Source organism: Prionailurus viverrinus, chromosome D1 (genome assembly GCF_022837055.1).
Source record: "Prionailurus viverrinus isolate Anna chromosome D1, UM_Priviv_1.0, whole genome shotgun sequence".
NCBI lineage: Eukaryota > Metazoa > Chordata > Mammalia > Carnivora > Felidae > Prionailurus > Prionailurus viverrinus.
The window spans coordinates 16,783,545-16,799,823 of NC_062570.1; the positions used below are offsets into that span (position 1 = coordinate 16,783,545).

Genomic DNA, 16,279 nt, shown 5'->3' on the forward strand with positions numbered 1-16,279 from the left:
CCCTTCGCCTTGCTCGCCCCCCGCCGGCTGCGGGGCCGCGCGGGCCCTTTAAGAACAGCGGGACCGGCGAGCAGTAGCTGGGGGCAGAGCGCAGTCGCCCGGCGGGCTCGGGAGGACACAGCGCCCGGGACCGGGCTCCGGGAACCGGGCGTGCGAAGCCCAGCCGAGTCGGGGCGCGCCCCCCTCGCCCCTCCCCATCCTTGTCATCTCTCGGCGGACTGGGGCCCGGGCCCTCCCCAGTCGCCCGCCCCGCCCCGGCCCCGCCCCGGCCCGCGCCGCCGGGACCGGGAGCCGGGCCGCGGTGCCGCAGCCGGAGGCAGGTGAGAAGGGCCCGGAGTCTCCATCCCCGGCCCGCGGCAGCGCCAAGCTTCTCGGTCCGCACCGGCCCGGGGGCGCATCAAGGTGACTAGGCACGCGGGAGATGGGGAGGGGGGAGCCCGCCGCGGGAGGCTAGTTGGCGCGGCGGTGGAGGGGGGAGGTCTTGGGTGCGGGTGGTGCGGCCGCCGGGGCCCCGGGGCGCCGGCGGGAGGGGCGGGCCGGGCGTCGCGCCCGGGGATGGGGAGGGGGATGCTGCGGGAGGCCCAGAGCCTCCTCTTCCTCCGCCTTCCCCCCGGTCCGCCCTGCGCGCACCCGGCTACCCAGACCAGCTAGCGGGCAGCCTCCGCGGGCCGCCCCTTCCCTCCTCCCCGCTCCCCAACCCTCCAGTCCCCAGGGGCTGCTGGCCTGCGGGGTAAGGAGATTAGAGCCACCGCGGGGAGGGGGGAGCGGGTGAGGGCTTGTAGGGGTCGGGCTGCGGCCAGGCTGGAGCCGGAGCTGGGGCTGGCCGGACCGAGGAGAGGTCGGAACCGAGCGTTGCTGCGCCGGGAGTGGGGGGCAGGAGGGGGCAGACGCTCTGGCGGTGGGGAGTGGGGTGCTCTCCGTAGCAGATCTGCCCAGAGAAAGAGGCGGGGAGTGGGGGCGGGGGAGCATTAGAAGGCGAGGGAGGTTTGAGCCAAGGCTTGGGGGTCTCCGCCGAACCGAGCAGGCCCTCTCCCTGCAGGCCGGCGGCGTGATGGCGGAGAAGGCGCTGGAGGCCGTGGGCTGTGGACTAGGACCCGGGGCCGTGGCCATGGCCGTGGCGCTGGAGGACGGGGCGGAGCCCCCGATGCTGACCACGCACCTGAAGAAGGTGGAGAACCACATCACCGAAGCCCAGCGCTTCTCCCACCTACCCAAGCGCTCAGCAGTGGACATCGAGTTCGTGGAGCTGTCCTATTCCGTGCGGGAGGGGCCCTGCTGGCGCAAACGGGGTAAGGGAGCAGTCTGGTGGGGAGCTGTGGAGCCCCCAGGAGTTGCCTCGTGGAGAGCAGGAGGTCTGGGAGCCCCCTGTTCCGCACCGATGGGCCCTGCGGGAGCACCGAAATCTCAACCCGCTGGCTTTGCACACAGTTGAGGCGGCGGGGCTGTGCTCCCCCCACACCCGCGAGCACTGTGTGGGACTCTAGGTTCAACTGGCTACTGGAGCTTTCTCCCTCTAAGTTGACATGATGACCTCGGGGGGTTCAGTGACTCTTGCGGAGTTTTCCCTCTTTATTTTTAGGTAGAATTCCTGCCTTTGAGGGCTGGTGCGAGGAAGTGGCGGGCTGTGTTGCACAGGTTCTCCCCAGCGGTTAGCAACAGCCTTGTACCCACAGAACACTGCTAATCCTAAAAGATGTTCTCATTCCTGTCATCTTACTCCATTCTTGCTGAAGTCCTCCGAGGCAGGGAGGGTGAGGGTTTAGCAAGAGAGATGACATCCTCACGTCACTAATAAGGAAACTGAGGTCCAGGGAAGTTGAGTAACTTGTCCAGTGCCACACAGCTCATACGTGGCAGAGCCGGGACCAGAAGCCAGGTTTTCCTGCTCTCTGCGTATTGTTTTTCCCCGTCTCTTAACTTCCCTGGTACACCAATTCCCATCCCCTCCTCTTTTCTCTCATCAGCACAGGTGGGGAAGGGCTGGGGCTCTGAGTTCCTGGGAACCCTCGCCATCGCCTGGATCCCTGGCCCCTGGCTGGCCACGGGCAGCTTGAGCTGGGAATAGAGAAGCTGAGGGGTTTATTTTGTTTTTGTTTTCCCCCAGAGCTGGGTGTGGACGAGGGGTGGAGCTGGGACATTGTTCTCTGAGATTTAAGAATAAGTTTGGGGTGCTTCCGAGCAGGACCAAGCATGAGCTGTCTCTGTACTCCCCACCCTCACTCCCATGAGTGACCAAAAGGTCACGGGGCCTGAGCCAATGGCAACTGAGGCCTCTGGGCCCCCTGCCCGGTGCCCGTCCCTGAGCAGCCTCTCGCCCCGAGACCAGCTCTGGGCAAAATGAAGAGGTAGCCATTATGTCCTTAGCCCTCTCGTTTCCTCAGTTTCAAGGAGATGTGTAGATAAGAAAGAAATGTAGTTAGATGGACCGGTTGCTTCATCCCACCCACCGGTCACAAACTGGCACCTCTGACCAGGTCCTTTCTCCTTTGACCTTGCCAGCCCCATACTCTCCACTGTCCACTTTGCTGTCTCTTCTGCCCCTTGCCCTTTTCTTTGTCTTCTGTCCTCCTCTCTTTGACTTGCCTTTTCACCGGAGTCCCTCTCCCTTTGTCTGGAGGACAGAAAGCAATTAGAGAAATCAGAGGTGGGCAGAGAGGAAAAAGAGAGAGGGATGTGGAGAGAGGGTAGTTTCTGCCTTTCCCAGGTAAGGATTTGCCGCCCATTTCCCCCAATTATTACGGTGTTTCTTGTTTTCAAAACACTTTCCTATTAGTTATTATTAAACACCTCACTTAACATTCACAATAACCCTGTTATGCCTTGGGAGGAGATGTTACTGTCCTGATTTTGACAGGACTTGACAGAATTGCAAGAGAGTTACTGACTGAGGCAGGACTAGAACTCTGATGTGTCTTTATGTCAAGGCCTGGCAGGCCCTTCCCATGAAGAGCAGCTATGGAAGAGCAGGGGTTCAAAGACTGGGTTCCTAGCCGCCTGTCCACTGGAAGATGACCTTGGGCCATCTGCTTACCCTCTCTTGGCCTCACTTTCCTCATCTGTGAATAGGGGTGATAAGAAATGTCATTGCACAGGCTTAGCTGAGACATTATCTGTGGAAATGCTTTGTGAAAGGCAAGTGTGAGATGATATTTGTATTAGGCATCAGTGTCCAATCTAGTGCTTGGCTGTGATTAAATGAGAGGAAGGTTCATCATTGCCAGTTTCCTCCCCTGCAAAAGAAATCATTTCCTGTGAGTGGTTCTGAAAGGCGTTTGCTGGAGTATACAACCACACGTCTTTCGGATTGATGGTCATAATGAGTGAGGCAGAGGGATAGAACCTGTGACTTGCCCTCTCCCAGTGAAGAACTTGCTGTGTGACCTTGGGTGAGTCACTGGATGTCCCTGGGCCCCAGTTGGCTCGTCCATGTTGCCGTAGCAGCAACCCGGGTAATGAGTTTATAAACGGGAAAGCACTATCCAGGCCGTCGGTGCGCTCAGGACCCCAGAGTGGACAGCAGCTGAGCCTCCTTCTGAATGGATGCGTCCAGAGGGATAGCTGGGTGCTGTGGAGGGAGAGTGAAAGATCACATCCCTTCGCTGTCTCTGCTAAGGAGGTATTGTGGAGAGGGAGTGGGGCTCAGTGGGGGTCGGAGGAGGGTGGTAATGGACAAAATCTCCAGTGGGAGATTGGTGTTTCTGCCTCACTGAGGCAGGTCTGCAAGCATACGAGGCAAGGCTGGTCTCATGGGCTTCCTCCTTCCTCTCTACCTTGTTTTCCCGGGTGACTCCCTGTAGTCTCTGACCTCTGCTTCCTGGATTGTGTTCTGTATATTCTCCCACATGGCAGAGCTCCTCCTTCCAAGGATTGGCGAGCCTCTGACTTTCCTCTCCATTTTTGAATGCTGAGCATCCTTCAAGACTTAGCTCAATTGCCACTTCTTCCAGGAAGCCATTCTTGATATTTCCCTTGCCCCTCCACCCTCCTCAGTTCCATTTTCTGCATTCTCATTGTGCATTATTTGCGCTTCTATTATAACCCTTATTTTATCTTTCCTTAGATCCACAGACGTTCCCACCATTTTTACCTAGACTATGACTTTCTTTCTTTCTTTTTTTTTCAATGTTTTTTTTTAATTTATTTTTGAGACAGAGAGAGACAGAGCATGAGCGGGGAAGGGGCAGAGAGAGAGGGAGACCCAGAATCTGAAGCAGGCTCCAGGCTCCAGGCTCTGAGCTGTCAGCACAGAGCCTGACGCGGGGCTCGAACTCACAGACTGTGAGATCGTGACCTGAGCTGAAGTCGGACGCTCAACCAACTGAGCCACCCAGATGCCCCAGATTATGACTTTCTTGAAAGCAGGAAATGTGTCTTCTTCCTTTTTTTTTTTTTTTTTTTTTTTTTTTTGTCCAGTGTCTGGTACAGAGCTTGGAATGTAGTGGATATCAATAAACATTTGTCAAATGGAATTAATGATAAAATGTCATTTTTTAAATATACTCTATGTGCCAAGCACTGTGTCATATGCCTTTACATATATTATCGCATTGACTCTTTACAACAACCCTATGAGATAGGTACTATCATCCTCATTTTACAGATGAGGGACCTGGAGCTCAGAGAGGTTAAGCAACTTGCCTGAGGTCACACAGCTGGTAAGTGTGGAGCCAGAATTTGAACCTAGATCCACCTGACTCCAAATCGGTGCTCTTAATGCATATGCTGCCTCCCAACGAGTGAATGAATGATGAGATGTTACTGGGCCACGTTAGGGGCCGCAGAGACAAGCCAAGGGGGCCAAGGGAGCACAAAGAAGCCTTTTCCAGAATGAAGCAAAAGCTCTGAGAACGCTCACTCCGGGAACACTTACTGAGCACCTAGTACCTGCCAGACGGTCTCCTGAGGTTACAAAGATGAGCAAGCCACAGACTCTGCCCCCAAGCGGCTCACAGACTAAGAGGCTGGGTGGGGAGGGGGTGAGAGACAGGCGCATCAAATAGCCACCATGCTGGCATATGCAAAGCGCTATGGGAACACCGAGGACATTCGACCAGCTCACTCGGGCTGATCGTTGGGAAAATCTTCCTGGAGGCAGTGAGGGTCACTGCTGTGTGTATAGAAGGGGAGCAGGGTCGTCTATACGCTTGACCCCGCTCTCCGCGACCATCCATGAGGTGTGGAGGTTTTTCATAGCCTACCGAAGAGTATGGTCACCTCTGATGCTTCGACATTAGGAGTGGCCGTTTCTAGGGGACCAGGATGAGAGGGTGTGAACACTCTTGCTGCTCTGAAGGTCGATCCTCCGTCCGAATCAGTTTACCCTGAGTAGGGACTGCCTATTTCAATGAAAGCCATGGCCGCTGCTAAGAGTTTGGGGCTCCTCTGTTCACTGCAGCCCTGATCAGAAGTGCCTCCCTCCCTCACTGCAGGTTATAAGACCCTCCTCAAGTGCCTGTCGGGTAAATTCTGCCGCCGGGAGCTGATCGGCATCATGGGCCCCTCGGGGGCTGGCAAGTCCACATTCATGAACATCCTGGCAGGGTACAGGTGAGGACGCGGCTGGGGCGGAAGCGGGGAAAGGGGCCGGGAGGACGGATCCGGATCCCCGGGAGAGCCCAGAAGGGGATCTGAAGTGGCCTTGACCCCCCACCCGCGACCAATGTTCCTCCAGGGAGTCTGGCATGAAGGGGCAGATCCTGGTCAACGGGAGGCCGCGGGAACTGAGGACCTTCCGCAAGATGTCCTGTTACATCATGCAGGAAGACATGCTGCTCCCACACCTGACGGTGTTGGAAGCCATGATGGTGAGGGCTGGATGGCCGCCTCCTCCTCCCAGCCCCCGCTTCTGTCCCCCTGCCCCCATCCTCAAGGGGTCGAGGCAGGGCCCCCCTCCCACACACATCTGACCCGCCTACTCTCTGGGCCTCAGGTCTCTGCTAACCTGAAGCTGAGTGAGAAGCAAGAGGTGAAGAAGGAACTGGTGAGTGGGGAAGAGACAGGGGTGAGAACAGGACGGCTGCCCTGTGTGTGTTTCTGAGTCCTAGAGCCCCGAGTTGGGGTGGGGGGGGCCCGGGGTGGGGACAATGGACTTAAGGGAAGACTTCTTTAAGTTGGGGTGGTGTGGGGGTGGGGAGGAGCGGAGAATCTGAAGCCGACCTGGGATGGGGGTGGTGCCTGGGCCAGGTGACGGAGATCCTGACAGCACTGGGCCTGATGTCCTGCTCCCACACGAGGACGGCCCTGCTCTCCGGTGGGCAGAGGAAGCGCCTGGCCATCGCCCTGGAGCTGGTCAACAACCCGCCGGTCATGTTCTTTGACGAACCCACCAGGTAGTTCTCCCCCTCGTCCCCCAGCAGGATGCCCCCTCCTCTCAGCCCTGAGCCCGGGGAATCTGCTCCACTGCTGGAGACCAGAGTCCGCTTTCGCAGCCTCCCGGGGCCAAGACAAGGGCTTACTCCTCGTCCGTCCCTTCCAATCCTATTGCCGTAGCAGCCCCATCCTTCATGCAGGCAGAAATCCCACGTCCTCCTTGACTGATGCCTCCCTCTCCTTCTCTTCCCCACAGCCAATCAGTCACCAAATCCTGCTGATTCTACCTCCTTTCTCCGTCTCTCAGATTTGCCCCACCCCCATCCCCAGTGCTCCTGCCTAAGTTCAGGACATCAGCAGCTCTTGCCCGCATTTCTGCAACCGACTCCCATCTCTTTGCCTCCAGTCTCTTCCAGCCAATCCTTCCTCCAAAGTGCAGCCAGAGAGAACTTTCTAAAAGACAAGTCTGGCAATTCTCACTCCCTTGCTTGAAAACACACCCAACGGTTCCCATTTGCCCTCCTAATAAAATCAGAGGACTTACAAGGTCCTGGTCTGAACCTACTTCTCCAGCCTCACATCTTGCTTCATGACGTCTTCTATTTTATGCTCTAATAACACTGAATTGCTTATAATTCCCTGGGCCGGACATGTGTTTCCTGCCTCTAAGCTTCGCACATGCTGTGTCTTGTGCCTGGAATGCCCTTCGCCTCCATGCCTGCCCTTCCACCAGAACTGGCGTAGCTCCTTCTTCTTCCACGTGCACTCGGCAAACTTCTCTGACTACCCTCCAACCCCTGTATGGCAGACCTGAACCCTCCCCTCTTTGTTCCACATTATCTCAAGTGATCTGTGCGCTTCTCTCTCCCTCCCTCTGGACCAGAGCCCGTCTTAGTTATCCATCACCGTAATCCCAGTGCCTGGCCTTCAACAGGTGCTCGCTGGATATTTGCTTGTCGAACTGAGTGGTGCTCTGGGCCTCTTGGTAACTCCAAACGCCTGAATCGTCCAGTATGTACAGGCTACGGGGATGGCCAGTGACTCCCTTCCTTGCCAGCTCCATCCCCTTCATAGCAGCCGCCCCACCCCAAACACTCCCTTCTTCGGCTCCGCCCACCTCACCCCACCCCACCCCCTTTCTCTGGACAGTGGTCTGGACAGCGCCTCCTGTTTCCAAGTGGTGTCCCTCATGAAGTCCCTGGCCCAGGGGGGCCGTACCATCATCTGCACCATCCACCAGCCCAGTGCCAAGCTCTTTGAGATGTTTGACAAGGTGAGGGTCTCTGGGCCTCACACGTGCCTGGCCTGCAACGGGGAGAGAGCAGGGCATCAGTAGAGGTGCTGGTGGGGCCTGCCGGGTCCACTGGCTGTGTTTTCCTCACCCTTCTCTTTCTGCCTCAGCTCTACATCCTGAGCCAGGGTCAGTGCATCTTCAAGGGCGTGGTCACCAACCTGATCCCCTACCTGAAGGGGCTCGGCTTGCACTGCCCCACTTACCACAACCCGGCTGATTTCAGTGAGTGATGACGCTGGGCCAAACCTGGGGGATCGGGTCATGCACCCGGGCCTCCTCGGGGGCAGAGGCCTCACTGTCACTGGCCTTCCCCACACACCCATGGAGGGGCTGGCTTGCCCTTGGGAACCAAGGATGCATCTGAGCTAAGCGCTCCCCTCTGTGCCTCCTAGTCATCGAAGTGGCCTCTGGAGAGTACGGAGACCTCAACCCCATGCTGTTCAGGGCTGTGCAGAATGGGCTCTGTACCATGGCTGAGAAGAAGAGCATCCCAGAGAAGAATGAGGTCCCCACCCCTTGCCCCCCTTGCCCTCAGGTGAGTAGGGGTGGAGACGGCAGAGAAGGAAAAGTGGGGGAGGGGGGATGGGACGATGGACAACGGCCCTGCCAAAGAGGCTTTCCCCCAGAGGCATCACAACCACTGGGTTCTAGGAAGAACCCAGAACTTGGAGTCGACCTACTATTAACAGCTGTGTGACCTTGGGCACGTTGCTCGACCTCTGAGCTTTGGCGTTCTCGTTCATTTATTTGTTCAGCAAGTTCTTACTGAGCATCTGTGTGTTGTCCTCGGTGCCGGCACGGTGCCACCTGGTAAGCAAAACCGATGCTGTCTCTCGCCTCATGGTCAAAACGTGTCCTACTGTCATCTGCAGCCTGGGGGTGACGACACTTACCTCCAGGGTCATTGGCAGGACTAACTAGATCATCACGTAAATGTCTTTGCACCGTAGGTCCACCCAGGAGAATGGGGAGCTAGTGCTCAAAAGTCCCAAACTCCCCAGGGGCTTGCAAGTGAGGGTTTTTAAGGCCAAAAGTTGGGGCAAGGGTCTCTTGAGAAGGTGGATGGCGTTGACTGGAGACCCATAAGGTCATGCCAGCAGGTGCTGTGGTGCTCTTTCGTCCGGAGCAGATGGAGATCTTTCCCACCTCAAGAGAGTTGGAATCTGAAAAATCTTTGTTCTCTACGTTAGAGATTTCATTCGGTCCATCTGGTGCTTATATCTTTAGGGTAGTGATAATTAACCACTTGTGAGCTGGTGGCGTTGCACTCCGACAATCCCTTGGTTGGTCCAGCTGTGCCTGGAGGCCATATGACCTCTGGTTAATTCTTTCTTCTGAACTGATACGATGGATGCTGGCCTCAAAACCCAGAAGGGTTCCTTACTGTTGCTGCCGTCATTATTATCATTGCTAGATATGATTGTCATCATGCCCTTGGGGTAAAGGTTTCTTGATGGAGTAAAGAAGAGGAGTGACGGATCTCCTATTAGCCCCCACAGGTGTCCTTGACCTCCTTGCTCTCTCCTGCCTCCCACGTTTTTACTTGTTCCTTGTCTCTCTCTCTCTCTCTCTCTCTCTCTCTCTCTCTCTCTCTCTCTCGGAATCTCGCTCCAGTTCATGACTCTGAGGCCAGCTTCCAGGCACGCACCTCAATGGTGGGGAATTTTCCATCAGTACACCTGGAGGACCCCTGCCCTGAGGAAGGGCTCAGGGGTTTTCCCATCACTGAGCTGGATGTGCAGTGAGTGGGTGGGACAGGCTCACCTAAGCCAATGTCCTCTCCCCAGGAAGTGGATCCCATTGAAAGCCACACCTTTGCCACCAGCACCCTTACACAGTTCTGCATCCTTTTCAAGAGGACCTTCCTGTCCATCCTCAGGGACACGGTGAGGCATCAAGTTGGGGGAGAAGAGGCTGGTAAGGCCTGGCTTTGGGGGGGCATAGGATCTCAGCAGCTGGGAGGGGAGTGTCCCCCCTCCCCCCAGCCCCCACCGCCGGCAGTCTCCCAGTACCCCTGTGTGTCTGTGTGTCCGCGAGGGCAGCTCTGAGTTCCTACCCCAGCGTGGCTGCTCACCCCTGGCCTGCGGCCCATCCCCTCTCCTCACCCAGGTCCTGACCCACCTGCGGTTTGTGTCCCACGTGGTAATCGGCGTGCTCATTGGTCTCCTTTACCTGCACATCGGTAACGATGCCAGCAAGGTCTTCAACAACACCGGCTGCCTCTTCTTCTCCATGCTGTTTCTCATGTTTGCTGCCCTTATGCCAACTGTGCTCACCTGTGAGCTGAGCTGCCCTGGGCGGGGGGGGGGGGGGGGGGGGGGGGGCTGGGGGCACAGGGGGTCAGGGTATCAGACAGCTGTGCCTAATCTGCCTGTGTCCTCAGTCCCCTTAGAGATGGCAGTCTTCATGAGGGAGCATCTCAACTACTGGTACAGCCTCAAAGCATATTATCTGGCCAAGACCATGGCCGACGTGCCCTTTCAGGTAAGCCTCTTCCTCCCTCCTATCTGGCTCCTTCCTCACTTGCTTGCTGGCCTCCCTCAACCCTGTCCCCTGCCATCCTTTCTTTTCCCTTTCACTTAGCAAATAGGCGGGGAGTCCCTACTGTGCACCAGGCGCTGGGATCCGGCAACGAATAAGACAGATGTAATCCTGACCTTGTGGAACTTATGTTCTTGTGGGAACGACCGATGACAGACAGACAGTGATAAGAATAATAACCCCGTGAATGACTCTGTAAATCTTATCCACGGCAGTGGGGGCTGGTGGAGTCCCTGGGGCCTTAGTGCTACTTGGTAGCCGGGAGACGTTGAGCTAGCCCCTGTCTCTCTCTGCTTCCACATCCCCATCTATAAAGTGGGTGACGAGAGTATCTACCTCAGGGTCGTTTTTGAGGATTAAATGAGTTAATACGTGTAAAGTACTTGGAAGAGTGCTTGGTAGGGGTGCCTGCGTGTCTCCGTCAGTTAAACGTCCGACTTCGGCTCAGGTCGTGGTCTCATGGTTCACGGGCTCGAGCCCCACGTCGGGCTCTGTGCTGACGGCTCAGAGCCTGGAGCCTGCTTCGGATTCTGTGACTCCCTCTCTCTCTGCCCCTCCCCTGCTCACACTCTGTCTCTCAAAAGTAAACATTAAAATAAATTAAAAAAAAAAAGAAAAAAGAACAGTGCTTGGCATGCACTAAAGTGCCCACTAAATGTTAGCCAGTTTGGGTTGTTTTTTTGGTTTTTTTTTTTTGTTGCCACTGCCACTCTTTTCCAAGCTCCAGGGCCACCAATAATCCCGAGGGCACCTTTGTGCAGATTGGACGAAGATGCCCCTTCCTCAGGGCGGCTGCTGCCCCGCGCCAGGGTGCATGGCTTTGTGGGGAGAGCACAGCTGTATCTCGGCCTCTGGTGGCCTCTTGACTGGGCGCCCCCGTGCAGGGGGCAGCCTGCCGTACCGTACTCGTGGGTTTGGACTCCGCCTCCAGGAGCTGATAGCTCAGAGGGGGACAAAGTGTGCTTCCGATGTAGAGTTGATTAATCAACAATACAAACAATAAGCTGGTCCAGGTTTCGGAGCTCAGATATGGAGAAGTCGCCATGCCTGAACTGGTCAGAGGGGGTCTAATGGAAATGGTGACACCGGAGGAAGAGAATAGGTTCATATAGCCAGGAAGGAAGGGGTCATGGGTCAGCCTCGGCGGGGCGGGGACAGCAGACAGAGCGCGGGGACAGGACTAAGCACGGACGCTCGAGGAAGAGCTGTTCTAGGGCTTCTACCGTGCCCCTGGCTCGCGGTCCACTGCCCAGGCCTGTGTCCCCTCCCCAGGTGGTGTGCCCGGTGGTATACTGCAGCATTATGTACTGGATGACAGGCCAGCCAGCTGAAACCAGTCGCTTCCTGCTCTTCTCAGCCCTGGCCACTGCCACCGCCTTGGTGGCCCAGTCTTTGGGGCTGCTGATTGGAGCCGCCTCCAATTCCCTACAGGTGGGAGGGCCGGCACTTGGGGATCTTGAGGGGCGGTGGACAGGATCTGGTGGGAGGAAACAGGGGCTGGCATAGGAATGGATCTGTGGGAAACCCCGGGGCCACCTCAGTCCTGAGTCTATCCTGGTCACTCCTGTGATGGCCCGGTCCCCTTCCCTCCCCTCCAGGTGGCCACCTTTGTGGGCCCAGTTACCGCCATCCCTGTCCTCTTGTTCTCCGGTTTCTTTGTCAGCTTCAAGACCATCCCCACTTACCTGCAATGGAGCTCCTACCTCTCCTATGTCAGGTCAGTGCCCCTTCCCTCACCGTCTGTCCCTGCTCCCCCCACCCCCACGCTCCGGCAGGAGCCCGGGCCCCAGGGCTGAGAGAGTTGCAACTGGGCCCTGGCGGTTTGCCCAGGGAACAGTGACCTATGCTCTGTATCCTGCTCTGATGTCCCCACGTGCCTAGGTATGGCTTTGAGGGTGTGATTCTGACCATCTATGGCATGGATCGAGAAGATCTGACCTGCCTGGAGGAGCACTGCCCTTTCCAGAATCCACAGAGTATCCTCCGAGCGTTGGATGTGGAGGACGCCAAGCTCTACATGGACTTCCTGGTCTTGGGCATCTTCTTCCTGGCCTTGCGGCTGCTGGCATACCTTGTGCTCCGTTACCGGGTCAAGTCAGAGAGATAGAGCCTTGCCCTGGCCTGCGCCCCAGCCCCCGCAGCGGAAGCCCCCAGCCCCAGCCCTCTGGGACTGTTTTAACCTCGTAGACTTTGGCACTGGTTGCTGGTGCAGCCATCCTCCCCTCTCTCAGCTGCTCCACAGGCTGGCTGCTGGACTGCGCTCCCGGCCGTGGCCGTGGCAACCGGGGCTCCAGCCCTCCCCGCCATGCCCAGGAGTCTTCCCCAGTTGATGCAGTTTGTAGCTTCCTCCCTAGTCCCTCCAACATCTGCATGCAAAGACCACTAGGAGGCTGCCGCCCTCCTTCCCGCCCTCGGCACCCTCCTCTGTTGTCTGCCTGGGAGCCCCAGGGTCTCCAGGCCCCCACTTACAACTGACCAAAGTGGCCTCCTCTGGGGGTCCCCGCCACACAAGTGTTTGTAAACTGGACTGTTCTGAGGTTCAGGTTCCAGGGCTGGGCCCTGGTGGGGCCCCCTGGAAGTCCCATTTGGACACTGGAACGGAGCAGGGAAGGCTCTGGAAGTCTGTTCCTCCTCCTCACCTTCTCCCCACCCCCAGACCTGGCCGCCTTGGACAATCTGCTGGGACAGAAGCTGGGTTTTCTGTCTGGGTCGCCCCTCCCAATCCTGGGGATTGGAGAGGCCTGGGGCCACGGCACGCCCCGTTTACCCTTCCCCGTCCCCTTTGGTGGGGGTAGGGTCTGGTGGCACCTCTGCAATAATGTTCGTGTTTCTCTCTCACCTGCCACTGGAACTGGAGAATGCACTTTATTCTGGGGCATGAGTAGGAGAAGACCAAGCTTCCTTTCTTGCTTCTCCTGCCCGGTCCTGCAAAACTCCCTCCCCTCCCCAGAGTTAACGGGCGCATACATGCGAACAGGCAATCTCAGACCTACACACACTCGCTGTCCGCCGTGGCTCCGAGGAGCGATGGTGGCAGTGGTGGCGGTGGGAGCTGCCGGAAGGGCAGTGCCGGCCTCCTCCTGGCCATGCCGCTTGGACTGTAAGGTTGAGGCGGGTGCTGCCCGGGGTGTCTCCAGGATCTGCAGGTGTCTACCCCCGAGTCTTCCTTCCCCTCCAAGTCAGGGGCGGCACAAGGCACTATCTCTCTGGAGTTCAGGAGCCAACACAAGCACAGGCACGGGCATCCGTGGGCCTTGGCCGCCTGCCACCCCATGCCCCCTCTCTTGTGCGTCAGGCTGGTATTCTCACCCTCTTACCCCTTCCCCAGCCGCTTGCTGCTCATTCAAACTCCCGTCTGGGTCTCTCCACACCCTTCCCATCAGCCAAGGCGGCCCCTGGGCACCAGAGCGACAGACACAGAACATGTCTGGCCGTTGTGGTAGGTCCAAGGCTCACGCCGCTTCTGATTTCCCCTTCCCCCAGGGCTCTTTCCCGCCCCCCTGATTTCTGTACACATACCACTCTTCCTTCTCTTGTCCTGCCACGGATTCCCGCCATCACCCAGAGATGCCAGTTGTATTTGTGGGGTTTCACCCATTATTAATAAAACCTATATTTATACAGTATGCCGTGTAGAAATGTGTACGGGCGTGGCACCCAGGACCACGGGCTGTGAGGGGTCTTCGAAGCACTTGAAAGGAGTCTGCGTGCTTTAGGGAGTTTGTGGCAGTGGGTGGTAAGCCAAGCTAGTACATGTCAAGGTAGCGAACGTATAGCATATAAAGTACCTTTATATGTTACAAATGCTTTGTGTTCATTATCTCAAGAAAGTCCGATGCCGACTGTGCATCGTCCCTCATGATAACCCATTTTGCAGATGAGACAACTGAGACATGGGCTAAGTAATTTGCCCAGGGACCCTTAGCTAATGGAGGTGAAGCCAGATCTGGGAACCGGGTCTTCTGCCTCCAGACTCCTCATTCTTGACACTGGCCAATGATGATAATGAGGGTGGACCTGCATGCTCTGTGTGGGTGCCTTGTGTCTGTTGCGTGGGTGTGTTCTCGCCAAGTGATACATGTCCCTCTCTTCAGAATTCACTGAGCCCCGGTTGTGCCTGGTGGGGCGGGGGGGGGGGGGTGGGGAGGGCATCTAGTCAGTGGTCATAAAGGGCAGTGAGAAGCAGGAAAGACCCCGGAGCCTAAGCGCTAGGATGAGAATACCAGGTACCTCACCGAACTTACCCCAGCTTTCTCTTTTTCTTCCTCTCTTCTCTCCTGCCCCCCACCCCCCAGCCCCGTCCCTGAGCCACACTTAACCAGGGCCCAGCCATCAGCCATCAGGACTGGACGTGGGTTGGTGGTCTGAGGTTTGCAGTAGACAACTGCCCAGAAGTCCTTGAAGGTTGGTGGCAAGGTGACCCAAGAAGCGGCACATTGTCTCACCCTCTTCCTTCCTGATCCTGAAGCTTGGGGACTGAAGGAAGGGACTCACATTGACCCTGCCAGCTGCTAGGACTACCTTGCATCTGCTACATGCAGAGCTAAGTGTCCCGGGCTAGATGAGGGTGTAGTCTATTACTGGTTGGGTGCCTGCCTGGAAATGGACTTTTTTTTTTTTTTTAATTTTTTAAATGTTTATTTACTTTTGAGAGAGAGAGAGAGAGAGAGAGAGAGAGGCAGGGCACGAGTGGGGGAGGGGGAGAGAGAGAGGGAGACACAGACTCCAAAGCAGGCTCCAGGCGCCGAGCTGTCAGCACAGAGCCCGATGCAGGGCTCGAACCCATGAACTGTGAGATCATGGCCTGAGCCGAAACCAAGAGCCGGACGCTTAAGTGACTGAGCTACCCAGGCACCCCTGGAGATGGACGTTATCGTGAGGGGTTCAGAGTGGTGGTGGGAAGTGGGAAGAGGTCAGAGTCCTAGCTTCTGGAACCCCAGCTAGCTTTAGGGGCCATGCTGGGTGCCGCCCTTTCCCTGGAGTAATGCCTGCAGGGGGCTTATTAAAACCAGAGGGCACAAAATCCCACCATTAAGCCGTCTTTCTTAAGATTCTTCATCTCTACTTTCTCTTTCAAAATGTAAATACTCCGAAAAGAGTAAAACATTTGTAAACTCACACACTGGTAAGAGCCCTTGGGAGCTACAGGAGACGAACAGCCATCCAGAGCCAGCAAGGGCCACTCAGGCCCAGAGAACATTTTGTAGAGTGGCTCATGTCCTTGCAAAGAAAGCTCTTTCGATTCTTACAGTAACCCCATGAGGCCGCGGGGATGAGTATTATCATTTCCTCCTTTCACAGAGAAGAAAACCAAGGCTTGGAGAAGCAACTTGAGCAAACTCTCCAGATTCTGTCCTTTTGCCACTGTGAGCCACCTACGATTTCTCCCACCGGTCCCATCAACCTGCAGGGGTGTGCCCTCTGCCCGTCCCAGCATGCTTAGGAATGGGCCTGCTCTCCCTGAGTGCCAGCCTCCCCGGACTCAGAGATCATTTCCTTCAATGCAGCCACCTTCTGTGCCAGGGCCCGTGCAAGGGGCTGGAGGGCAGAGATGATTAAGGCAGTTCTCCACGCTATGGGTCTACAGCACCTGGTGCCCCATCCTGAGGTTGGATGACAGAGCACGTGCCCACAGCGTGACTCAGGGTACTTCTGTCCGCGAGATGCCGGTCAAATGATATGTTATTAATAAAGCCGACATGGCTGTCATACCCACTGGGGGTGGGGGAGGGGAATGGTTTGCTCTGAGCCGTGTCCAGTAACTGCAGCCGGGGGCCCTTCTGCCTCGCACGGCTAGGTAAGTGGAGTGAAGCTGGAAGAGTCCCCCAGGTCTGAAATGTCACCCCTGAGACCACATTCACAGCGTTGTCCCCCCCCCCCCCCCGCCCCCCTTCTTCTCCCCTTTCAGAGCTTCTCTTAAAATGAAAATGTGCTATTTCCCCTGCTGTTCTGGAATGCCCTGCCCTTCCCTTCCTGGACTTACTCGAGATCCGAGATCCGATTCAAATGTCACCTTCTCTGTCAGAGGCAGTTAGTAACTTCCTGCCCCAGCCTTTCCAAAGGCTTCTGTCTGCCTCCGATGGACCATCATTTGGGCTAGCCGGAGGGGAGCGGCTACGGTCTGGACCCTGCGTG

At 56.8% G+C, this 16,279-nt stretch overlaps 1 protein-coding gene across 3 annotated transcripts; it reads left to right on the top strand.

Moving 5' to 3' along the window:
- The first annotated feature begins 219 nt into the window (after positions 1 to 219).
- ABCG4 (ATP binding cassette subfamily G member 4) lies at positions 220 to 13,711 on the top strand. Of its 3 annotated transcripts, none has more exons than XM_047823780.1 (15): positions 220 to 402; positions 1,040 to 1,289; positions 5,430 to 5,547; positions 5,672 to 5,804; positions 5,930 to 5,980; positions 6,184 to 6,329; positions 7,459 to 7,582; positions 7,711 to 7,825; positions 7,996 to 8,138; positions 9,391 to 9,489; positions 9,713 to 9,881; positions 9,987 to 10,087; positions 11,417 to 11,575; positions 11,743 to 11,861; positions 12,026 to 13,711. In XM_047823780.1, exons 2-15 carry the CDS (start codon positions 1,052 to 1,054, stop codon positions 12,249 to 12,251), a joined length of 1,941 nt encoding a protein of 646 aa, XP_047679736.1. In that variant the 5' UTR covers positions 220 to 402; positions 1,040 to 1,051; the 3' UTR covers positions 12,252 to 13,711. The 3 variants fall into 3 exon arrangements, with proteins under 3 accessions (XP_047679736.1, XP_047679738.1, XP_047679737.1); XM_047823781.1 differs by lacking the exon at positions 220 to 402 and adding an exon at positions 647 to 730; XM_047823782.1 differs by having other exon boundaries at positions 11,743 to 12,129.
- Positions 13,712 to 16,279: the final 2,568 nt, after the last annotated feature.